Here is a 26,524-nt window from a genome sequence, read left to right on the forward strand (position 1 = left end):
GGTCAAAGGATATGAGCATACAATTTTCAGAAAAAGAAATTCAATCTATCAACAGCTATATGAAAAAATTATCTGTCAATAATAATTCAAGAATGAAATTTAAACAACTCTGATGTTCTACCTCACAACCCCTGATAAAACAGGTACATTAATGCACTGATGATGGAATTATGATCTGGTCTAGTCATTCCAGAAAGCCTTCTGGAACTATGCCCCAGAAGTTATTAAACTGTGCATATTTTCTGACACAATAACATTGCTACTTGAGCAATCCCCAAAGAGATCAAAGAAAGAGGAAGAGGACCCAAATATACAAGAACATTTATAGCAGGTCTTTTTGTGATGGCAAAGAATTGGAAACTGAGGGGGTACTCATCAATTAGGAAATGGCTAAACATATTATGGTATATGAACATGACAACAGAATACTACTGAGCTATAAGAAATGACGAAGGGAATCATTTCAAAGAAACCTGGGAAGATGTATATGAATTAAGAATGAAGAGAGTATATCTACAAGAGTAACTTACATAGTAATAGCAATATTATAAAGACTATCAGTTGCAAAAATTAAAAACTTGATTCATCCCAATGACCAGCCATGATTCCAGATGACACACAATGAAACTGGCTACCTTGCAACGAAGTGATGGACTCAGAGTATAGGCTGAAACACAATTCTTTTGCACAAAGCCAATGTGGAAATTTGTTTTACTTTTCTGTACATATTTACAACAGGGATTTTGATTTTCTTGCTTTCTCAATGAGTGAGGGGGAAAAGAGAGAAGTGATAGAGAGAAGGTAGAACTACCTTTGGAAAAAAATAATTTAATTAATAAATAAAGAAAATTATGACTTAGTAATGAAAATACCGTATCAGGGAATTCTCAATGAAAACTCACTAGGAGCCTAAATGAATTTTAAAATCAACAGCAGTAAATATAAGGATCTATCCATGGTTCTAATCTCACATCTTAAGGGCATGATACAGAGATCAAATTGCTAATTAGTGACTTCTGGCTGAAAGGGAATGGAGTCCTTCAGGCTCTCCAATGTACTTGGACAAAAGTTTTCTCAATGATGTTACAGTGGTTCTGAGATCTTTTATTTCTTTCTATTTATCATCAACCAATTCTTAACTCTACGAAAAGTACTGACTCCAAACTGATTCCAGTTATCCTCTCTTTCTTTTGGTACTTCTCGTTTGAAATTTTCTAGGCTTTTCAATTAAGAATTATGCAAATAAAGTGACTAAAAGGTCTACACCCTTTAACTCAGATTCCATATTCTCTAAACCAGAGACTCCAATACTGGGTACCCCAAAGAGGTCATTGAAAAGAAAGCCCCATATACAACAATGTCTCTGTACATCTTTTGTGATGGCAAAGAACTGGACACAAAATAGATGCTTATTGATTGAGGATGGCTAAATAAATCTCTATGAATGTAATAGAATATTACTGTGTTAGAAGAAATGATGAATATGATGAATACAGAGAAGCATAGAAAGATTTATAAAATGTAATGCACTATTAAGTAAACGGACAGGAAAACAATATACACAATGGCTATAACAATGGAAACAGAAAGACCTATAAAACAATGAAAAGTGAACGCTGTGAAATTACAAAGAATTAGCACGGCTCTGAAGAAGGGACATAAGAAAATACCTCCGTCCCACACCTTTGCATGATGTAGAACGCTAAATACAATCAGATTTTTACAATATATTAGTGATGATTTGCAAATTTTTGTTCTCTTCTGCTTTTTTAAAAATAGTGTTTGTTATATAGGATGATTCTCTGAGAGGTGGGAAAAGGAAGAGATTGTACTGGCAGAAATTCTGGTGTAAATATACATATGCATACATATATACATATATAATTATTATCTGTATTTAAAAGAAACTTCCCAAGCTTGCAAAAGAAACATATGCTTTTGTTACTTTTTAATAAATGATGTTATAAATGTTCCAAGCAATAAGTCTAAGTTATTTACACAGACCCCTGGCCCAAGATATTGTCAGGTTCTGAAATCAGTAAGAAATCTGAGAAAGATGAATCTTCTAAATATTTAGCAAAGAATGGTGGTTTTGTCCTGTTTCAGGTCATGGTGCTACCATTGTTAAGGAATCACCTCCCTGAAAACATCTGGATTAAATTAATATGATTTTCCACCTTCCACATACAAAAAAACTTAAAAGTATAAATTTCAAAAGATGAGGAACTCTCTCTAAAGATGATAATCCAACACCTGTCTTTCACTTCCTCAAAAGAAAAAAAATCTGATGTTATCCTAGTGCTGTATCATTCAGCTAAAAATAACTGTACCCCTTAGAGGTTACGTTGAGAAAACTATACATTCTCATAAAATACAGCAAATATTTCAGACATCTTAATCATAATAAATCAGAAGGTAAGCAGAGGAAAAGAAACTTCCTGGAAACTAGACACCACCACGGTGTGAATCATTTACAGTATTAGCTAATACTCTACAGGAAATGACACCAGGTGATATCTGAGTCCTAGTAAAAATGGATTAACTCTCAAAGAGAATTTTCCCCCCTAGCATATCAAATAATTATGATGAGAGTGTTTCCTTTTAATATGGTATTTATATGTTATATCTTGGATATGTGTCCCAAGAAGACAATAGTTGTTATCAGGTCAACAAAGAGCTACCTCAGTAATAACCCTGCCTCCTCTTCTTCCTAGGCCCCCTCCTGCATGTCTCTCACATTATAAATTTCTCTGGTTCAACTGTACAATTCCTGGGAGGACAAGCGGCTACTTTCTCCTTGAAGCATCCAACTCTTTCCTCCTCAGAAAGAGCTACGAATCTATAGCTGTTTTTAAGCTGTAACCATACAACTGTCCTTTCCCTTCTTCTACCTTAGTGTAAATAGGCTTCCTCCATTGGCCTGACAAAAGCCAAGTCTCTTTCTACTCTTTCATCACATCCAATTGCTTTTTTCTCCCAATAAAACTTCATTTTTGCTTCCCACAGGAGCCCTTTATTCTCCCTAATAACTGGAGACTTGAAGATATGTTCTTAAAATCCTTTCACCTTGTCCAAGAACATGGAAGACTAAACGCTGGAACACTGGTAAGAGTTATTCAGCAGTGGCAGAAATACAAAGCACTTGACAAAAATAACTGTAAACTTCCCTTACTCTCTACAGGGACTGAGACCTTTGGCCTTGTTTTTTGAAGGTATTTAAGGCTATTCAGACCTCAACCCTAAAGACCAGGTTAAAACTTTTCAGAAACAGCTTTCCTCAAATTCCTTCATAACACAGTTTTTAGAGGAAAATCATCCATTCAATATCTAGTAAGTATGTGCTGTGTGATGCAAACTAGAGTTTCAAGATAGACAAACAGGTTTTATCCTGACTTGAAAAAAAAATTAGCTAAACTTTTGTTTAAGAAAAAACGATTCGTAACTGGAGGACTTACATTTTGAGTCCTAATTTCAGTTATGCTAAGAATAATTATAACAAAAGGAAAGGGAGGGAAAGAGAAAAAAGCATTTATGTAACGCCTACTACATTCCAGGCACTGTGCTGAGTGATTGACAAATGTTATCTCACTTAATTCTCCCAACAACCTTGCAAGGCAGGTGCTATTACTAGCCCCATTTTATAGTTAAGGAAACTGAGGCAACAGAAGTGACTTGCCCAAGACTACAAAGCTACAGAGTGCCTGAGATTAAATCAGAACTCAGTGCTTCCTGACTGCGGGCTCAGCACTCTCTGCACGATGGCGCCACCTAGTGAGCTCAAAGATGTAAAATTGCAAATACCAACAGGACAGTGGAGTCTTCATTCTTTGCAATACAAACATTTCTGGGAAACACAAGGAAGGACACAACAAAAGCATAGAAGAACCCTGACCAAGTCCCACCACCATCACTGCCCACCCTTCATCCCTGAAAAAGCAAAAGAGAAAAGATTGCTCAACTGCTTTTCCATCCAATTGCACCAGTCACAATATGAACAAAGGGAAATCTTTATCCGTGGTTTTTCCTTATGTGAACACTTAGGCCAGAGAGTAGACTTCTCACTGAAGCTCTGGGAACAAAGGCAAAGGTCTATGAAAACCCCTGCCCCCTTACCAGGAAATTTTTCTGCTCTTAAGGCTAATGCCTGGTCTTTCTTGAATATGGGAAGAATACACAAAAAATGAAATACAAGAAATTACATGAATTAAAAGATGAGTCTCAGCCAATATAGTTCTTACATTTAGGAGCCTTACTATGAAGTCTGCTTTGACCAATGTATAGACTTAGATGAATATCTTATATTACACTCCACTATACATTCTAAATGGATATGCAACCATAATATTACAGATGAAACTACTAAAAGAGAAAATCTGACCACAAACCTCTCACAGCTTTGAGTACTAAATATATTCTTAATCACTAATAATAAGAGAAATTCAAATTAAAACAACTCTTTAATTTTACCTTATATCCTACAAATTAGCAAAAATAGCCAGAAAATGGCAATAGTTAATGTTTGAGAAGTTGTGGAAAAACAGGCATATTCATATATTATTGATGGAGCTGTGAAATTTGAAAAACAATTTAGAATGATGTGAATAAAGTGACTAAAATGTCCACACAAGATCTGAGCCAGAGACTCCATTACTGGGCTTATATTCCAAGGAAACTACTAAGAAGAAGAAAGTCCCCATATGGTCCACAATAGTTACAACAGCACTTTTTGTGGTGGCTAAGAATTAGAAACAAAGAAGATATCCATTGATTGAGGAATGGCTAAACAAACTGTGATACATTAAAGTATTAAAATATTACTGTGCTGTAGGAAATGGTGTGTGTGATAAATACAGAGAAGCACGGGAAGATCTAAATGAACTAATGCAGAGTAAAATACAGCCAAGAAAACAATATACATAGTAACAATGTAAAGAACAATGTAGTTCTCTCACTATACACCAAAAAAATCAAAAGTAAATGCAACAAAATTATAAGTATCAAGGACTCAAATAAAGAGACTGAGAATAAGAGGTCAATCACAACCTACCTCTTCATGGAAAGTTCACAGGTGTTAAACATTGCACATTTTTTTTAGTTTTTCAACATTTTGATCAGATGTATTGACTTGTTTTTCTCTCTAAAAAAAATACTATTTGTTTTATGGGATGGCTCTCTGCGAAGGGAAAAAGGGAATACTTGAGATAACTATGATGATGTAAGAAACAAAAGATATCAATTAAGACTTCTTTTAAAAAAAAAAAAGCTATATTTCAAACCAGGTCCCCATAGCATTCTGCAATTTTACCACAGTGAATAGAATTTTCAATGAAATTTTACCCCAAACCACAGAAAAATAATCAGTGGATTCTTTCAATATCTATTTTACCCTCTGGCTCTTCAGTATTAGGGCAATTTTCCTTGATAACTTCCTGAAAGATGATGTCCAGGCTCTTTTTTTGATCATGGCTTTTGGGTAGTCCAATAATTTTTAAATAGTCTCTATTTTCCAGGTCACTTGTTTTTCTAATGACATATTTCACATTGCCTACTATTTTTTCATTCCTTTGGTTTTGTTTTATAATTTCTTGATTTTTAATAAAGTCATTAGCTTCCATCTGCTCCATTCTAATCTTTAAGGAATCATTTTCTTCAGTGGGCTTTTGTACCTCCTTTTCCATCTGGCCAATTCTGCTTTTTAAGGCAGTCTTCTCATTGGCTTTTTGGAACTCTTTTGCCATTTGGGTTTGTTTATTTTTTAAGGCATTATTTTCTTCAGCATTTTTGGGGGTTCCCTTTAGCAAGCAGTTGACTCGTTTTCCGTGATTTTCTTGCATCACTCTCATATCTCTTCTCAATTTTTGCCCTACTTCTCTAACTTGATTTTCAAAATCCTTTTTGAGTTCTTCCATGGACTGAGACCAATTCATATTTTTCTAGGAGGCTTTGGATGGAGGAGCTTTGGCTTTTTTGTCATCTTCTGCTTGTATATTTTGATCTTCCTTGTCACCAAAATAAGATTCTATAGTCTTGATTCTTTTTCTGGTTTTTGCTCATTTCCCCAGCCATTCACTTGACTTTTGAGCTCTTTGTCAAGGTAGTTCTCTGCTTCCAGTGGGGTTGGGGGCTGTACTGTCAGCCACTCAATCCCCCCACAATCTGTGGGCCTAGACCTCCAGAAGCAACCATTGCCACTGCCCCTGCTGGTGGTGCAGCTGCCATGGGCTTCTTCACCCCCTCCACCGCCCTGGGGCTGGGGCCCCACTCTACTCTCTCCACTCTCTCACATAGGTCCTAAAGGCTTCTTCCACTGACCTTCCAATTTGTCCTCAGAGTTCTGTGGTTGTGAGGTCTGGAAACTGCCACAGGTGCCAGTGATTCAGTGCCTCTGACACCTGCTCAGGTCCCATCTGTGCCAGCACAGACCACACTGGACTGTGCTTTGCTCCCAGCCAGCACAACAAATGCTTCCCATCGACCTTCCAGGCTGTCTTGGGCTAGAGATTTGATTCACACTGTCATTCTGTGGGTCCTGCAGCTCCAGAATTTATTTAGAGTGATTTTTTACAGGTATTTGGCTGGACTTGGGGAAAGAGCTCTAGCAAGTCTGTCGCTACCCCACCATATTGGTTCCACCCCCAAATGACATATTTTTTTTTTGGCAGAGCAGCTGTGGCTTTTACTGTATTACTGTCAGAGATGATGCCCCACGGCCCCTCCCACTAAATTCCATTTGGGTCAAGAACTCCTCTAGAGAGGTCACTCAACCTGGGGCAGAGAAGTTAAAGTCACATGGCTAGTACAGGTCAGAGGTGGCTACCTTGGTCAAGTATACTTGAGTTGGTTGGCCAGGGAAACTAACCCACTTGATTGTATTTCAAATTCTAAACCACAAAGCCAATTTTTCAGTTTATACCAACTTGAGGGTAAAGAGTGTCCTCATCCATGGAAGCAGGTGGTCCTGGAGTGGAGGCACTGACCAGGTGTGCCCCCAGAAGGCAGAGTCCTTCTCTGGGAGCTAGTCTCTATCCTCCAAGTGGGGACTTGGGGGGAGTTGAGAGACAAATAGCCCATGGCTGGTGGTGGGACACAAAGGGGCCAAGATGGTGCCTGCTGCTTTCCTCAGGTGAGGAGGGTGAGGCCAAACAGCAGGCCCTTTGGAGCCCTCTGCTGGTCTGAAGAGGATGTGCTTGGACAGGCAGAGAACTGGCTTATGTTTCTATTTGCATAGAGGTCCAGTTGGAGGCACTAGTAACCAGGAGACAAGTCCAGATGTTGTAATTGTGTGACTGAGAAGCTGTGTGCTATCTCCAGCTGGCTGGGAAGGTGCAGACAGCAGCTTGGCCTCAGTCGGGACAGCAGCCTGGCCTCAGTTGTACTGCAGCAAGGAGAAGAAGGGCACTGGGGTCAGCTTCTCTCTCCCCTTCAGGGATGTCAGCTCCACCAGGGTCAGGGCCTCCAGCACGTTGGCTTTCAGACTCTGCAGCAGCTTGCAGGCCGCGCCCATGGAACCTCCAGTGGCCATCAGGTCATCCACGATCACCACCTTCTAGCCAGGTTCTATGGCATCTTTCTGGATCTCCAACTCTGCCTTGCTGTATTCCAGGATATGGTGGGCCCACAAAGCTTCCCTCGCTTTCAAATGAGCACAAAGTCTATTCTGAGTTTCTGGGCCAGGGAGGGACCAAACAGGAAACCCCGAGCATCCAAGCCAACAATACAATCAATCTTTGTCTTGTGATTTTCTTTCAGGTGATCAGCCAAAAGCTCAATGGAAGCCCTGAAGGCATCTGGGTCCTTCAGCAAAGGACAGAATAGGATGCCGGGCTTGGGGAAATCGGGGAAGCTCCGGACCCTCCAGGCCATGAGCTGCAGCTTGGACTCAGCCATACCGGGGCTCCTGGAGGTGGCGTGGATTGCACAGGCACAGGAGGGGGAAGAACCAAATGATATATTTTTTAAAGGGCTTAGCACAGTGTCTAGCACATGGGTGGGGAACCTATGGCCTCAAGTGTAGCCCTTTGACTTGAGTCCAAGTTTTATGAAACAAATCCTTTTAATTAAGGAGATTTATTCTGTGACATGTGACCTCGAAGCCACAGGTTCCCCACCTTGGTCTGGCACAGAGTAGCTGCTACATAAATGCTTATTTTTTTCCCCTCACTCTTCCCATACCTGTTCCAGTTCCCAACTTGAGCTCCAATCTTTACTGTACTTGCGGGGGGGGGAGGGAATGTGAGGAGCAGGGAGTGGTGCCAGGGAAGAGGAAGCAGGGAGGACCCTCTGGCCAGCAGAGCTGACTACCTGTACTCAGAGCCTTTCCAGAGGATTCTCCAAGATGCTCCATAGAGACAACCTGTGTCACGATTTGAGGTGGTAAAACAAAGCCCTGTGGCAATCAGCATATGCTCTCTTTTTTATTCCCTTCTGTTGTTTTGCTGTGGTATTAATTACCAGATTACAGACCTAAAATTTTAAAAGACTTCAGAGATCATCTAGTCCAACCCCTTCATTTTACCCATCAGGAAACAGAGCTCCAGAGAAGGAAACTAAACTGTCACACGTTACAAAGGAAGTAAGTAGCAGAGCAAGAATTAAAACTCAGATCCTCTGAACTCCAAATACAAGGTGCTTCTTGAAAAGCAAAAAAAATCTATCTTGTCTTTGCACAGTGCCTAGCACATCTGAAGCTATCAATAAATGTTTGCAGACTTAACGATTAAAATTGGGAGTTGAGCCCTAGATCTAAAGCAAATTTATCTAGCTTTGTCTCACAAGATTTTCAAGTTTATTGTACAAGTCAGGTGGGAAGCCGTACAGACAGAAATGCTTTATCTTCAGAAATGTCTAACTAGGGAGGAGATCACAAATAGTAATCTGTAATGGAGTAATCAGAAATAGCTTTTCTATGTTTTTGTTTTGTTTTTGTTCCATTTTTTTAGAACAGCACCTTCAGTACTTAACACATACAGGAATGATCAAATAAGTGACAGAGTGCAATACAACAAGACAGCAACACTTACAGTTTCATCTTGTATGTTGTCATCATCATCATCATCATCACCATCACTATCCTGGTATCCGGGTGGAAGTGGGGGGCCTATAAGTTCATGTGTATCTTCAGATTGTATTTGGGTGATTTGAGGGGGCAAAGGAGGTCCAATTAATTCCTCATCAGAACTATCTTCACTTCCAGTGCTCTCTGTGTCACTAAAAATAGAGAAAAATAATTTTATTTTTTTATATTCAACCCTACCTATCTTTCCAATCTTCTTATACTTAACTCCTCTCCATTTAACTTTACAATCCCACAAGGCCTTTCACCCTGAGATAGTTGGAATGTCTTGTGTGAACTTAATTGTTTGGATGCTGTCTCCCCTTATCAGAATGTGAACTATTTTAGAACAGGGACTATGTTTTTGCCTTTATTTGTATTCCAAGTGGGCTTGGCATAGTGTTTGAAACATATCAAGGAATTAATAAATATTTGTTGATTGACTAATTCTCTGTTATTGTTTAACAAAGTACTTATATGATGTGAAAAATCTCAATTTTTTTTTTAAAAACTGGATATTTTATGTTACTGTTAAATATATAATTCCACTATTATTATTCTAAGTTTTATCTCAGCTACTCAAATAACTGAATTTTCTAATTTCCTCACTCAAATTATCTCAAACTCACTCAAAATCTGGTGACATCAGATATAAATCAGAGGCACAGGTACAGGCTGGGGAAAGGGCATTATAGAAGTACCAGCACCTCCATATCGCTGGAAAAGATCAACAGGAACATATTAGGCTAAAAAATCCTCACTCTGTTTAAATGGACATCCTTCAGTTTTCTTTGTTTTACATTCACCACACCTGTAAAATTAGCCAAATTCTGTTTGAAATCTAAGTCTATGAAACAGCAATAAGAAAAACTCAATATTATTCCCAAAATGTTTAAACACATATTTGAACTACATATCAATTCCATGGTTGCTGTTTCTCATACAGCATACTCCATTAGTCATCTCTTATGCTGTTGTACTGGTCATTGCTGTGCACAAAATGAACCCCCTCCTTGTCTTGCCTCTTAGAATTCCATTTCCTTCAAAACTAAGTTCAATGACATGTTTTGCAAGACGCCTTCCCCAATTTCCTGCCCCACTCCCACCCCAACTGTTAGTGTCCAACATCTCTAAAATCACTTTGTATTTACTTTGGATATAAATATTTACATCCCCATAATAGCTTGTGAGCTAAGGGCAGAGACTATTTCATTGTGGGTTTTACAAGCCCAGCACTTAACACTGGTGTTTAATGAATATTTGCTGATTAACTGGCATATCTGCTAGAATGAATGCACTATACAGTTTTCTAAAACTTCAAAAATATTATGCAATCTAATGCTTAAAACTATTCTTATTTTTTTAATCTAAAAATAATTGTAAGATTCTTGTTTTCATTTGTGAGAATCATTCAGGATTTAATTTCTTCATTCCTGGCAATTCAATGTTATAAAGAATAAACACTGTGTTGCATTATACAAACCATTACTAAGTACTCCGACTTGTTTTTCTTTAGTGGTGTGAAATATAGATTAATGCATATCCTTTCTTATATGAACCCCTTATAAAATGTATATTTTCAAGAGCGCTATTATTTAATAGGATAATACATGACTAGAAAAGGTTTTTTTTCCTAAGCAATGTTAATGAGCCCATAAAGAAATCAAACCTTAAGTTCCTGCTCTGTTCAAATACATGAATTACATATTTAGTCCTACCACTGAAAGGATCAAAGCTGATTTCATGGCTGATAAAAGGGAACTAATATTCAGGGGGGAAAATAGTTGCAAAGGACTTTAGGACTTCTAACTCCATTTTTCTTTTAACTTTCAATATTTAGAGGAGATAAATAAAAATTGTTCAGTCTTTAGTACAGGGGTGGAGGGTGGGTCCATAAACAGCCAAAACTGTTCTTGCTGAAAAAAGAGATGCATTCGATTTTTCAAATATGCCTTGATTCAACATGATATAAGGACATGAAGTAGGACATGAGAAATGTTATTTACTGGATTAGAAAGCAGTTTCCAAATGCTTTATTTTTTCCCAGACTGGCTACCATTAAAAATTTCAACAAAACATCAAGTTAAAAAAATAGAAATATAAAACAGCAGCTTAAAAGAAGAAAAAGCCATTTCTTTCTAGTATTAATTTTTTAATATCCAATTTGAAAATTCAGAATAGCTTATCAGATCCACTCACTCTAAGTGCTCTTCTGGTTCAAAAAATCCAAAAATGTATTTTTACATACAGATAGATGGAGAAAGGGATAGATAGACAGATAATCAGAATCCAACTAATTTAACTTATACACATAAAATACAGTGGTAGGTAAATAACTTGGGAAAGTCATAATTTTGATCTGGTTTCATTTTGTGACAGCAAAAGTCCTGAGTCTTGGCCTGGACTGAAAAGATTGACTCAGAACATCTGACTTTTTCCAGAAGAAACAAATGAATTGGACTCCTCCCCTTTAGTTAGTTGTGTCAGTTGATTTATAACACATATATTTCATTTGCCATCTTATATGATGTTTTAATTCTACAGCTTTTAAAAAAATGGATATTACTACAAGGGGTAAGGTGGGGATGGGAGAGAATGGAAAGCTGTTGAAAAGTTTCTCACATAATCAGGGTACCCAAGCAGACATTTATATAAACAAGGAGAAGGGATTGGAGGCTGGTTATTGGCTGACACTTGTACCTGTCATCTAAACTGGTCATAAAGAAGAATCCCCACAAACACATACATACAGTAGGATACAGAAATATATTTCCCTCAAGGGAAAAAGGAGGGAAATTGGAGGAAGGATAGGGAATTGGAGAGGAGATTAAGGAAAGATTTAGTCCCAAGCAAAATAAACTTTTAAGGACATACAAAAATATTTATAACTTTTTGAGGTGGCGAAGAATGACAATCTGAGTGGGTGTCCATCTATTGGACAATGAACAAGCTAGTGTATACACATTCACACACACACACACACACACACACACACACACACACAAGATAGAATACTATTGTGCTTAACTCTTATCAGCGTAATAATCAACCAGGATTCCTGAGGACTAATAATGAAACATGCTACCTGACAGGGAGGTAAAGGCCTCAGAATGTAGAATAAGACAAGGTTTTTTTGGACATGAACAATGTGGAAGTTTATTTTGGTTGACTATGTGTCCATAATACCTCTTAATTGGGGGGAAGGGATGGGAGGGTGAGAAGATTATAGCTGATTAAAACAATAAAATATATGCATATATATTTAATTTATGATGGGTCTTCTACGACAGAAAAGTAGACCAAAGCCAAAAATCAAAGTTGTTCCCTAGCTGTCCTCAACAAAAACTGGGAAGGAAGAAAAGGATAGCTCTTTAAAAAAAAAAAAAATTCTTCCCCCATTATCAACACATACATTGTTGCAGAGATGAGGACCAAATAATAAAGCAGGTGGCTGGCCCATGGGCTGCCTGGAGAGGAAGTAAGAAGGAATGGAAAGAGAATGATAAACTACTGAGCATTCTGCCCAAGATTAGGCTGTAGAAATACAGTTAGCAAAACTAAGTTTCCTCTGGAGGGGCTGTGTTCTCTGTACTGGCATCCTCCCCCACCCCCAATGAGGGTTGAAGAGGAGAAAATAGGAAACCCTAGAGCATGGAGCCAAATCAACCACAAAACTGCAACTCAGTGTTCCAGGCTATAAAAGGATAAGCTTGAACAACTGAAGAGAAAAATTAGGAGACCAAGAAAAAGACTGCACCAATAGTCCTAGCAATGAAATAAACAGCCTTAAGTATCCAGCCACAGTCATAACCACCAGTTTCCCCTTTATCTCTTTCTAAATTCCTAACTGTGACTTAAGAATACAGATTGGACCATTTTCCTCCTATCACCTTGTCCAATGCAGAAGGTGGGGGAAGGCAGGGAGAAAGGTGGGGTGGTGACCCCTCATATTCAAAGTCATCTGCTTTTGAAAATATTTTTTAAAAGGAAAAAAAACACTATCAAAATAACAAGGAAGTAAAGGAGCTCATCTAAAAGATAATGAAAAACATGAATTAAAAGCAAACTTGCTAAACTGTGTAATAGAAAAGAAGAGAAAGGACAAAACTAAAAGAGAAAAGGTGATTTGTACCAGAATCAATGAAAGGCATTTAAAAATACAAAATTAATTAGACAATAAGCACAAAAAGGGACTTAAAGTAAGACTCTAATGGTAGATGTGAAAAGAAATAAGAAAAAGATTAATTTAGATTGTTTGGGATCCTGGATGGCATTAAAAAGGAAAAGACCTAAAGCTCAATACTGACAGTTGGAATAAATATTCCAGAATCTACATATCACAGTTATCACACCACCTCCCCAAGTGGAAATAATTTGCTGGAACACTGCTAGGAGAAATACAAAATGCAATGATTGATCAATAATTATTAAATTTCAAAATAATGAAGAAAAATAATTTTTAGTGCATCCAAAAAAGAAAAATCACATATTATAAAGTACCAATTAGAAATCATCCTATATACTTCAATAGTAACACAGGCAAGAGGGCCAAACTGGTCAAAAAGTATGTATACTAAAAGGAATATATTAGAAAATATTCGTTCATGCAATGGTGAACTTTTTCTTGGAGGCAAACCAATTTCAAAAACCAAAAAGTTCTCCAAGAATAAATTTATAAAAATAAAAGGATAACTACACTCAAGGAAAAATTTCATTGTCCTTGGAGAAATAAGTACTCAATGAAAATAATTGGATAATTTAAACCTAAAGCTAACTCTACAAATTAAGGCATTAAAAAATTGTAAAAGAAACAGAAATAAATTAGGTTTTGAGATTTTTTTAATGAGAATTATGACTTTAAAGAGGAAAGAGTTAAATATATACTTAAGTTTATAAATTTAAAAACATTTTACACTGACAACAAAAAAAGAGGACAAAGAAAGGAGCCAGCTATGCTGAAAGCAAATATCTTTTATTTAATTTTTTTAAAGAAATAAGGCTACAAGAAGTAACAGTTTCTCATTTAAAAGTCAAAAAAAGCTTAATTCTTTAAACAATTTTATTGGTAGAAACTTTAGAAAAATAAAGTATTTCACTCCTTTTAAACATTTACAATAGTGAAAAATTAAAAAGCTAGAAAAGAAATCAAATGTAATACATATTAAATGTAAATTAACTGAATTATCCAATTTAAAAGATGAGTTACGGAATTAGAAAAAGTAAAACAAAATCCATTAATATGCCACTTACAGGAAACATTTAATATATCAAAAGACATATACAACAAACAAACAAAATCAAACCATTTCAATCTAAAATATATCACACAATTGTAAGCACAATACAGCAGTATCAGTATTATCTAATAAACCAAAAAAGACTGAGAAAGACAGAAAAGGGTATTATATAATATTAAAAGGAGAATTAAAAGATGAATATAATAGAACATTTCATCTGTGTGTAGCAAGTACATTATCCAAATGATCCCCTGTGACTGGAACGCACCTTCCTAATTACCTCATCCAATCCCTGTTCTTCCAAGACTAACTTAAGTACAACCTTCTCTGATCTCCCTTAATAGTGTTCTATCTTCGTAAGCTACCTTGTAATTATTCTTTATTTTGTGTATGTTTATTTTGTACACATTTTGATATATTTGTTCATACGTACTTTTTCCCACACAGAATAAAAATTCCTTGAGAAATGGAACTGACTTTTGTCTCACTTTGCCATGTCCCATGGTACCTAGCAGGACACCTGATGCTAAGCAAGCACCTCACAAATCCTTGTTGTCTGACTGATAAAATCATTTGCCAGCTGAATTCATAAAAGATGAAAAACAGGTGAAAATATAAACAGTAGGAACAATTATCAGAATGTGATAAATCTAGTATAAAACACTGTGTAAATAAAGGAAGAAACTATAGACATTGACAACTCTCCCCACCAGGGAAGACAACAATTTAATATAAGATTCAGTACATAAATTCTAGGGACTTGTCTAAGGCACGTGGAGGTTTAATAATCTGGCCAGTTAGTAAAGGGCAGAGACAAGATTTGAACACAGACCGTCTGAACCCAAAGTAACTCATTTGTAACTTTGAGAACTGACTGGGGCAATGAGAGATTAAGTGACTTTCTCACAATCACACAGCAACATAAAGCATTAGGGACAGGACCTGAACTGAGGTTTTCTGACTCTAAGGTCAACCTTTTATCCATGTACCCTTAGACTCTTCTGATAAAAAAGATTAACAATAAAGGAATCAAAATATCTAAATAAGATGTAAGCGTCACTTAGAGTAAGAGAACTAAACAGAACAGGCAGAGGGGATACACACTTGTTGCCAAGTATAGCAAAACTCCTACAAAAGAGGCTGGGTAAAATTTCAAAACAGCTGGAATTATGCATACTATATTTTTACACTGCAAGTAAGACATACATAACAATACTACAAAAAACCACAAAGCTAAAGAAATGTCTATTTGACAATAACTGGGTTAAAGAAGAAATTGGAAAAACTTTTTTTTATTAATAAAGATTTTATCCTCAAATCCTAGGAGTTACATCACTTTCGTGATTTTATTTAAATAGGTACATTAGAGTTATTTGGCTCACAGTTTCCAAATTCAAATGATAGAAAAAAATTGAACCCTGTTCTGTATTTTATTTTATCAAAGTTGACCCTATTTTTAAAATTAGCCATTTATCAAAATCTACAGGCTGCAGCCAAAGAAGTTCTCAAAGTCAAATGTATAGAACTGAATTAAAAAATTGAAACTGATTCATAAAAATAAATTTTATCTACAATGATAAGAGTGAAAAGGAAGCAACATAGAGTCTGCACTTGACAAAATTACAAAAGAAATAACCTTAACAGTCTTAAAGGAAATTAGAAAAAGGAAATATAAAAAAAAAAATAGGTAAAAATTAAAAAATACAGCAATTGGATTAATAAAGGTGTTTTTCCTTAAAGAGTAATAACTTTAACAAACCATTAGCTAACTCATCAAAAAAAAAAAATCACCATAAGTAGAAATGAAAAAGGTGATCATAACAAATACAAAGAGAAACTAAGACTACTATTACGGAATGATACATTCTAAAAGAAAATTTGAGAACTTCAAGGAAGTATTTCTAAAAATATAAATTAACACAACAGGAAACAGGAAATAAATAGACCTGCTTCAGAAAAAGAAATAAAGTAAGTCATCAGAGAGTTATCCTTCCAAAAACAAAGGACCCAGATAACTTGCTACGTAAATCTTTTAAACATCTGAAGAACAAGTAAGTCTTCCATATAATCACTGTAACAATTAGTAAAGGGAAGAAGATGCTGGTGGATTCAGGATTTAAATCAGGTCTGAATCCCGTGCTCTTTCTATCAAACCATACTCTTTATCTATCCAGATATAGGTGGATAGACAGGCAGACCAAAAGACCAACAGAAGGAACAACCTCAATATTTATTGTCATTCCAAAGAAGTAAAAAAAAAAAAAAAAGTATTCAGGAAAAAAAAATTACAGCACATGCCTCAATAACAGAAGATTATCTTCTGACCCCATAAAATGTAGGGCAGTTTGAGTGTGGGAGCTCTGGAGGTTAACTCCCATGGTAGGAATCTCCAGAGATGCAGAAGCTTAACTCCTCTGTAATCTACATTCCTAGAGAGCTGCCTGGGGCACCAAACAATGCAGCCGGGCCCAAGACTACAATCAGTAAAAGTTAGAGGGAGAAGCATGGAAGACTTGCATGAAGTGATGCAGAGTGAAGCAAGCTGTACAAAGAAAACAATATACATAGTGACTATAACAACATAAATGGAAAAACGAAAAGAAATCTGAAAATTAATGCTACAAAATTACAAAGAAATAGTGTGACCCCCAAAGGAGAGGTATGAGAAGATACTTCCCCCTTTGCAGAGGTGTGAGGTCAGTGCATGTGGAACACTGCATGTATTTTCAGACTTTCTGAATGTACTGATTTTTTAATTCTGTCATTTTTTCTTCTTTAAAAAAATATACTCTTATATGCGATAGTTCTTTGGGAAGGAAGAAGGGGGAAGAGGAGGAATACTGGGACATGTTTAGGTGATATAAAAACCAAACACAGCAATGAAATGTGTTTTTAAAAAGAAATATATAGTATTGAGATGAAAACAAAAATTGAATAATGTATAATGAAAATCATTATAAGACAAGGGTATGCCAAAAAAAACGAAAACAAAACAACCCAGTTGTCATGAAAAGACCTGATTTAATTGTAACACTGCTACCAATAAGCTGTGTGACCTTCCCTCACTGAACTCCAGTATTCTCATCTATAAAATTAAGAAGCTGAACTAGGAGTTTTCTAAGATCCCTATTGGCCCCAAAATTCTTTATCATTCCATAAGTGAACAATGGGAAAAGGAATCACTACTTAATAAATATAGTTGAGGTATGAGGGGAAAAAATTATTTTTTTGGATATATACCTCACACTATCTCAAATGTATCAAAAGTTTTTAAAAATCAATCTATTACTAGATGTCAACAAAAAACAATTATTCCAGATACACAGAGATTATTATTTCATTATTAAAAAAGAAATGAAAATTATAAGAGATAAAGATATCAAGTTTGAGTATTTTAAAAATAAGCATCACAAAATCTAAGACAGTATAGCGAAAAGCAACAAAATAAGAAAAATGTTCATAACACAAAAACAATAAAAATGTTTTATCAAAAATAACTCTGTGCAGAGGAATAGAGACCTACGTTCAGAGATGTGGGGAAGTCTCACTATGGAAACTCCTTCCACCAATGAAGATGGCGGAAGTCATCTTTAACTCGCCCATGGCCAGAGTCTGTGTGGGAGAGGTGAGCATAGGGCCCGCCTCTTCTTGACCTCAAGGCCAGCCCTCCATCTACCACCAGGCTATCTCTTCAAAAGAAAGACACCATACAAACACCCAGATTCCACTCCGTAAGAGGGTTAAAAAGAAATGAACAAACATTGCAAACACAAGGCAATAAAAACAACCAATTATCACATAAAGATGTAAAAAATGTCAACATCTTTAAAGTATTAATACATAACTACTAAAGTAGCCAAAAAAATCCATTTTTGGGTGGAAAGTCAGAGTAAAGGCAAAGACTGGGGAAAAAAGTGAAGAAGCATTTATGAAGCACCTACTGCATGCTAGGCACTGTACTAAGATATCACAAATACCTCATTTGATCCTCACAACAACCCTCTAAGGTAGGTGTCATTACTGTTTACAGTTGAGGAAAGTGAGAGAAACAAGTTCAGCGACTTGCCCAGGGTTACACGGCTAGTAAGTGAGGCCAGTGTGAACTCAGTCACGACTGATCCTCACAAGAACTACAGAAGATAGATACTACAGGCATTTTTATCACCATTTTATGCATAAGGAAACTGAGGTTCAGAGACATCAAAAGATCCATGGTCACAAAGCTAATACGTTATGCATAATACATAATCAAATCATCTCACCAGGAAATCTGAGGGCAGATCCCTACAATGCAGAAGAAAATATAATGAGGATACTAGTGACATGAAGCATTATGGGAAGGAGGAGAAAGTAAAGCTTCCAATTGGGTGGAGAGGAGCAAATAAACTAGACCTTTAAGGACAAGTCGGATTTCAAAATGCAGAGAGAGGAGAACATCTCCTCCATAGGAAAAGGCAGAACCAAAATGACAGAGGTTGAAAAGGGCTGGATGTTTACTAAGGACAGTTGATGGGCAAGTTTGGCTAAAACCAAGCTTGTGCAAAACTAGATAAAAGAAGGAGAGAGACATCAAACTGAAATTTCAGGTGCTTAAACGCCAAGTTGAGAATTTGGGGTTTTATTTGCCAAAAAATAGGACACCCAATGGAGAATAATGACATAATTAGATTACTGCAAAAGGAAAATTGATAAAGGAAAAATAAATTAATAGCAGGAAGGATTAATTGCAGACAAGGGAGAGACTAAAAAACAGGAAGACCAGTTAGGAGGCTACCTCAGTAGTTCACGTAGGCAGTAATGAGAGCCTGTAAGTAGAACAGTGGCCAGGAGATTAGAAAAGATAAAGCAGATCTGAGAAAGAATGCCAACACATAACCAATAGGAATAGGTAATTAATGCCCTCTCCCATCAACTCCCACATTCACAGGTAAAACTCAGGTTTCTAATATAAGTGACCTGAAAAAATGGAAATGATCAACCAAAAGCAAAATAATCAATTTTCCTTTTCCCACAGGTTCTGGCTATCATTTTCTCCACCATATATGGTCTCAAAAATATGTTCAGTAACTAATTCAACCTAAGGGCTCTCCATGTTTTCCTAAACCAAAACACATTTTTCCAGAGTTTTTAGAAACAAAAATCATTTCACAAGTCTTCATTAAGGGAATTTTTTGTTAAGTTTAGAAGGAATAAAATCATTTTGTTGATTCTCCAGAAGACTGATGTAGGAATGTTTCCTACAGTGCCTCATCCAACACACAGTACATTTACATGACTCATAAGATGGCATTGCAATCACTTCCCTTGGAAAACTAAAAACTAATACTATTTCCTTGTTTTGCTCTTTTTATTATACCCAATTTGACTTATGAATGTGTTGCTTTTAAAAAATATTCTCTTTTTTGTGTCTTTGCGATCAGTTTCCAAGTTCCAGTTATTTGATGTAAAATCAAAAAGCCAATCAGGATCTTAAGACACCTAATTAAGCCATTCCTCAGTCTCCACAAAGGAACACACACACAAGATTACAAACAATAATCTATCCTATTTTTAAAGACTTCTACGATAGGTTATTATTACTCCCTTTGTTGATTAGTGCAAATATTCACAAACTATCAATTTTCTGCACTAAGATTTCTCTCTAATTCAGAGACTAATCTTTTTTCTGTCTTGGAACCCTTTAGCAGACTGGTGAAGCTTACAGGCTCCTTCTCAAAATAATGTTTTTAAATGCATTAAATGAAATATAAAAGATTACCAAGGAAACACATTAAAATCATTATCAAAAAAGTTAAAAGAACCAGGGGCTTGTAATGCTAAGATCAATTTCTAATTTTGTTACTAACTGTGATGCCACTGTTACTGCTGAGCCAATGTCCTTCATTAACATGGAGAAAATACTATCTCAGGAAGGTAGTTACGGTATCTACCACTGCTCTGGACAATGAGCTCTCCATCAATGTTAACTAACAGACAAAAAACTTAAGAACTATAAAAATGTATTTTGTGAGACTCAAAACTATTTTGATTTTGATTATCACTACTATATCATTCTAAAATGCTACAGAGGGACTTTACATGCTAAATTTCATAAATACCAACTAAAAGCATTTGCATGCAGTTGAAACTATCATTATGGAACCATTCAAAAATGTATTAAAAATTGACCAAAGGCTTGGTACTTGTAGTTTTTATATGCAACTGCCTAAACACAAAATTAAGTCTGAACTCTTCTAAGACATGATTCTTTTTGAGCATCCAATCTTAATTCCAGCATTTTTACAATCCCTACTATTAAATAGTCAGACCAGTTGCAGTACCCCTAACATACACCACAAACATCCCTGACACCAAGTCGTTGCTCAGGCTGTTGACTCTATTTAAAGTGTCCTTCTTTCTCCTGTCAAACAGCTTCTTTCTCCTACACACCATTCAAAGTCCAGTTAAAGCCCAGTCCTCTTTCCAAGAAGCTATGCATGTCTTCAGCTTGTAGATGTACATGCTTCTATGGAATAACTCAACAGTCACTTGGTTTTCAAAGCAAAATAACTCTTGATTGTCAATGCCAAGGCATAAGCAAAGCAACTCAGGAAATCAGGGTCAGAATAAGTTTTTTAGGTACTTTGAATACAGGTATACCTTATGGTCTGGAAATTCACAACACTTCAAATAAAATAATGACACTGTGCTGGAAAAGGATCACCAAACTAATCGACCTGTCTCCAACTCCTGCTCAACTCCCCTGAGCTCCCCTACATCAAAGTAAGAATGAAAAGCAACAGCCTAAGGAAAATTCCCCTTTCACTAATTTTTTGGATAGACACACACACATTTTTATGGATAAAGATGAATGAAGGCTGAGGAAAAGAAGAGGAAATAACCAAAGGTCTTTCACAGCATCATGTTGGATCACTGAAGAATTTTTTCTTTTAATTCAAAGACCCTTAAATTGAGGTCCACAGATGCACAAGGGATCTATTTCTAGTTTTACTAAATTCTAAATGAAAGATGGCATTTTTTCAATTACTAATGAGGGCAGCAAACATTATTTTGAGAGGGGGTCCTATTCACCAGTTTCCCCAGAATGCCAAAAGGGTCTATAATACAAAAAAAGGCAAAGAAATCCTTGTTTCAAGTTTTTGCTAGATTTTAGACTATATGCATGAATCAAGAATATAAGAAAAGTTAAGCAAGGGAACAAATCAATAAATGTAAAGTCAAGAGAGACTACAGGGAAATCCTATGGCTAATAAATACCAACTCTAATTACTAATATGAATGACTGAATTAAAATAGCTACTTGAAAGACCTAATTTGGGAATGTTATTTCACTTTCTATTAAACCTCTAGGCAATACAGAATAACAGAAAAATTAAATTCAAATTATCTAAAAACTTAAAATATTTTTGCCTTTTCATTGCCTATCTTTTCACAATCTCATTTCTAATATAACACTCTAGGAAAGGATAGACAGGAGAAGAAAAGAGGTGGGGGAAGAGGGGGAATAGGGTCCTTTTTTTCCATTTTAATACTAGCTGACAGCTCTAGGAGAAAAAAGTAAAAGACAGATAAAATGCGATTGATGTTTCAATTTATGCAGTCTCCTTATATATGGTACAATCAAAGGAAAAACATATTGAAAACAATTGTTATTGGCCTAAAATCACAGCTAGATCCACACACATAAAATTACATACACACAGGGCATGGCTGATGTTTTCTGACAATCAGTTTCCTTGACATCTGTCCCTAGACTATAAACCCAAAGCCAAGGAGGGAGGCAATGTAAGGGCTTCTCTCCTACACCTGCCAAATCCTGAGACTGACTACTCTACCCTGATACCCTACAGATCCTTAAGTGCCTGGCATTCTTGGTTTCATGTCTTGCTATGTGCTCTGATGATAATTCAGCAAATTCTCTAAAACGTTTGCATATCTGTATGTAACAAACAACACACATGCACACATTCCCATACACCAACATACCTACAACAGTGTATGACTTAAAGACAAATATATTAGAAACACTTAAAAGATACAACATGAATGGGGAGAAAAGTTAACAACAAAAATAAATGAAATGAGAAAAAGAATGAAAAGGAAACAGGTCAGAGACCATGAATAGAAAAGAGCTAGGTAAAGCAGAATGACACAAGTTGGGAAATGACTTACTAAGGGGGTGGTTTAGAGAAGAGAAAGAATGAGTAAGTACAAGAGCAAAGTGATGTCACCATAAAATATTTCTTACATATTTTATATATTCAGCCTAATTTAATGCATGTCAGTAAATTCCATCACGGAAATATCCAATATCCTGTCTCTCCAAGGACCAATTTCTGGATAAGCATGTAAGCTACCTTACAGAGTAATCATACTCAGAAGTTTAGAAGCAATAGTTGGAATTCATATTTTCCTTTTAATATTGTAATTCAATTGTGATGAATTCATCTAAATCTTTCCTGAACTACTGAAAAAGGAAGTTTCTTTATAGCTACATGTCCTCAAATTACATGTACAGCCTTATTGGCTATTTTTTATCTTTTATCTTCCTTAAATCAGTAAATTGTAACAAGATGTCTATTCTTTTATTATTTTCTACTACCCATTTCAAACTAGCAAAAATGTTACCATAAATGTAAATTTTCTGAAAAAGAGACAAAAAAACATACATTATACTGAGAAAAATAAACTAGACAAAAAAAATGTGAAACAACAGATTTCTTGCTAAATTTCTAATAATGCACTCCATAGTAAAATGCATAAATATACTATGCTACATCTGGACTACATTAAGAAAATTCAAATTATTTAAAATACAGCAGATATAATTTCTCATGGCCTTAGACTCAGAAATATATACTCTGAATTTGTCTAAAAGCAAGAAAAATGTGCAAACTTTTGTTCTTTTTGGTAATCAGGTTTAAATTTGTCTTTTGATCACCAAAACAATAACGGTAATATTATGATAATTTATTAAATAATCAGACAACTGAAAATGTTGTATAATTCCTTCTTAGTAAACTAGGCACCTGGAAGCTGATAGAGAAGGATGTTTAGTCAAACTTGAGCCTGAAGGTATTGATTCATTGTCTTCATGTTGCCTTCTCAATTCTCTCTCTTTCTGCAATTCTTCCTCTTTCTCTCTGGCTTCTAAAAACAGAAAAACAAAAAGAATTCATACTTAGGCTTCAAAGATTTCGGTATTAAAAAAATAGGAAATATAGTGTTTTTCTCAAAATTAACTTACACCCCAAAATACTAATAAGGTAAAATTCCAAATAAAGTTCTAAAATTTTAAATACTAATGTTGTAATTAAAAAGAAAAATTCCATAGAACGCCTTTTAATAAAATGAAAAACCCATTTGACCTAAAGTCATTGTGCATTTACATAAGTTCTGAATATACACATACACATGTGAATATTATTCTAATTCCACAGATCTAGTTCTGCCATCACTTCACTTAAGACTTTATACACTCCCTTCCACTGTCTTTGTCTCTGCCGTGTTTCAATGGACTAATAAACAATCATTATTCAGCTACTCTACAACTGGTTAAAATAACAGCTGACATCTATCAGAGCACTTTGCATCTACTTCACTTGAAATAACAATAGCCATAAGACTTCTTTGCTTTGGCCGATATCACCCTCATCTGATGAAAACGTGAAAACTCTGGTTCAGAGAGAAGCCAAGTCAGGTCTCCCCAACTCCAAGTCCCACGCTCATTCCACTATGCAATGTCTCCTCTCATAAGTGAAATAGGGCTGAATATTTTGAGAACAGGGCCTTTTTTCCCTTTAATGACATCTTTAGGACACAGACTGAGCAACAAGATTACTGAGTAAAAAATATGATCAGTTATATAACTTTTATTGTGTGTTGTTCTTAACAAAATTTAAGACAGTGTCAAGTTTCACAAACCACTTAATAGTGTCCCTACAGATTAGGCAATAACGGATTTTAACTTTTTCTGCTAAATTGTGTGAAAGATAATGAGATAAAATTGTAGAAGGGTCAATTAATTACGTACTCTTATAAATCACCGAATCAACACCACAAAGACAGCAGCGGCAGTTTTTGCTGTGCTCCACGCACAGGCTACACTGATTATCCTAGACAGGGGCAGTAGTCAGTGGTGGGATCCAGGATCACACTACTGTGTGAACAATGAAAACTTGCAGGTTTCTGAGCCTAAGCTATCCCTAAGACAGTGGAATAACACAACATTCAATAGGCCATGAAAGCAGCAAGAGGACCAGCCCTGTCTTTCCCTTCACAAGTGCCAGTCCTAACATAAAGTCTGAAGTGACAAAGGAGGACAGAAAAAAGAGTAAAATAAAAGAAAAATCTATCATGGTTCCAGAGATGCTCAAGACACAAACCCAAAAGAAGAAATTATTCCAAAAACAGCTATAAGCAAAGCTTAAAGGAAAAATACAGCTTGAAAAAAAAAAGTCAACTAAAAATTCCTGGAAGAGATGAAGCAAGAGTTTAGGTTTTTTTTCCTCAGAGAGTTTTTAAAGAATTATGAATGAAATGAGATCTCTTGAGAAAAAAAACTTAAAAGAAATGAGGGCTATGGAAGAACTGAAAAGGGAAATAACAGCTTGGCACAAGAAGTACAAAACCTTGCCCAAGCAAAAAGCTCCCTGAAAACTAGAAAGGAAAAAACAGAAGCTAATAACTCTATGAGACAAGAACATGAAAAACATAGTTAAAAGACTGAAAAAAAAACAAATGAAAATGTAAAACACCATAGTAAAAAACAACTGACCTGGAAAACAGACTGAGAAAAAAAAATTTAAGGATTAATGGAGCACCTAAAAGCCATGATTAAAAAAAAACAAAACAGCCTTGACATGACATTTTAAGAAATCTGAAAAGAGAACTGTCCAGATCTCTCAGAACCAGAGGATAAATAGATAGAGAATTCAGTGGTCACCTTCTGACAGAAACCCCCAAATCAAAACTCAAAGAAATTACAGCCAAAGTCCAGATCTTCCACAATTTAGCAGTCCTGACAATGGAGGAATAGAGACCTTGATATATAATATTCTAGAAGGCAAAGTACAAAAGTTTACAGTATGGTAGACTGGTAAATGTTTAATAATTAGCCCTCACCAGAAGAAAAAATGTACACATGACACATTTTTAAATTTAATCTACATTAGTAACATTTTCTTCATCACCTTCTTAAGTCTAAATAATCAACAAAATAATAAGTCAAGTATTCATTTGTAGTATTTGCTGATTTCCGAGATGTAAGCGCTTACACTGAAAATTTCAATCAGTTTTCACAAGCAGATATAAGCTGACTCCAACACAGCTATGATTTAACAGCAAAGAAGGATATCCCTAACAAAACTGAGAATAATCCTATAGGAGAAAATGAAATAATGAAATAAAGGATTTCAAGCATTCATGATGAAAAGCAGAAGCTATGTAGAAATTCTGAAGTGAAAACACAATGTTATGAGAAGTCTAAAAAGGTAAACATAAATGAACAATGCTGAAGGACTAAACACAAATAAACTGCTTACATTCTACTATAGGGAGATGATACGTATGTCCTCTCTGAACCCTACTTGGATAGAATATGTCACTCAAAAGGGAATGGAGGAAAAGGGGAAAAGGGAGAAGGAAAATTAGAAGGAGGTTGGATTAAGGAAGCAATTAGTCCTAAGCAAAACAAACTCTACAAAAGGATGTACAAAAATATTTGCCTCTTTTGGAGGTGGCAAAGAACTGGAAACTACGGAAGTAAATTAGGGGAGGGGTGAACAAATTCTCAGATAAAGTGAGATGTGCTATAAGACACAAGTAAGAGAATGGTTTCAGAAAAACTTAGGAAGATTTGTATGAACTGATATAGAGTAAATAAAATCTGAATAATGAATACAATGACAACAATAATATAAAGACAAATAACTCTGAAAATCTTAGGAACTCTGATGACTGTAATGATGATGAAACAGGCTACTTACGTAAAAGACTCATAGTAGAGAATAAGACATATAAGGATTTATATTTTTTCTTTTTAATAAAACCAATGCAAAAAGAAATCAACGACTTCATGATAACAAAAAATTTGAATAAAATCAAAGGACTGAAAAAAATCAAAAATTTAAAATATCTGGTATCAAAAACAACCAGGAAAACGGATCAAGGAGAAATAATTTAAGAATAACTTAGACATTATATTTTAAGCTTATATATTATATTTTAAGAAACA

The 26,524-nt window shown here is 35.6% G+C and overlaps 1 protein-coding gene and 1 pseudogene across 1 annotated transcript in view; both read right to left on the reverse strand.

Annotated features, from left to right (window-relative positions):
- Positions 1-26,524, reverse strand: part of WDR70 (WD repeat domain 70) — a 342,319-nt gene that overhangs the window by 310,483 nt on the left and 5,312 nt on the right. Inside the window, exons 4-5 of the mRNA XM_072605789.1 lie at positions 23,319-23,439; positions 9,021-9,207 (exon numbers count right to left, since the gene is read on the reverse strand). Coding sequence (XP_072461890.1) covers positions 9,021-9,207; positions 23,319-23,439 — 308 coding nt within the window. The remainder of the gene's footprint in view (positions 1-9,020; positions 9,208-23,318; positions 23,440-26,524) is intronic.
- Positions 7,273-7,988, reverse strand: LOC140501816 (adenine phosphoribosyltransferase pseudogene; annotated as a pseudogene).

This window comes from Notamacropus eugenii, chromosome 4, assembly GCF_028372415.1.
Source record: "Notamacropus eugenii isolate mMacEug1 chromosome 4, mMacEug1.pri_v2, whole genome shotgun sequence".
Taxonomy (NCBI): domain Eukaryota; kingdom Metazoa; phylum Chordata; class Mammalia; order Diprotodontia; family Macropodidae; genus Notamacropus; species Notamacropus eugenii.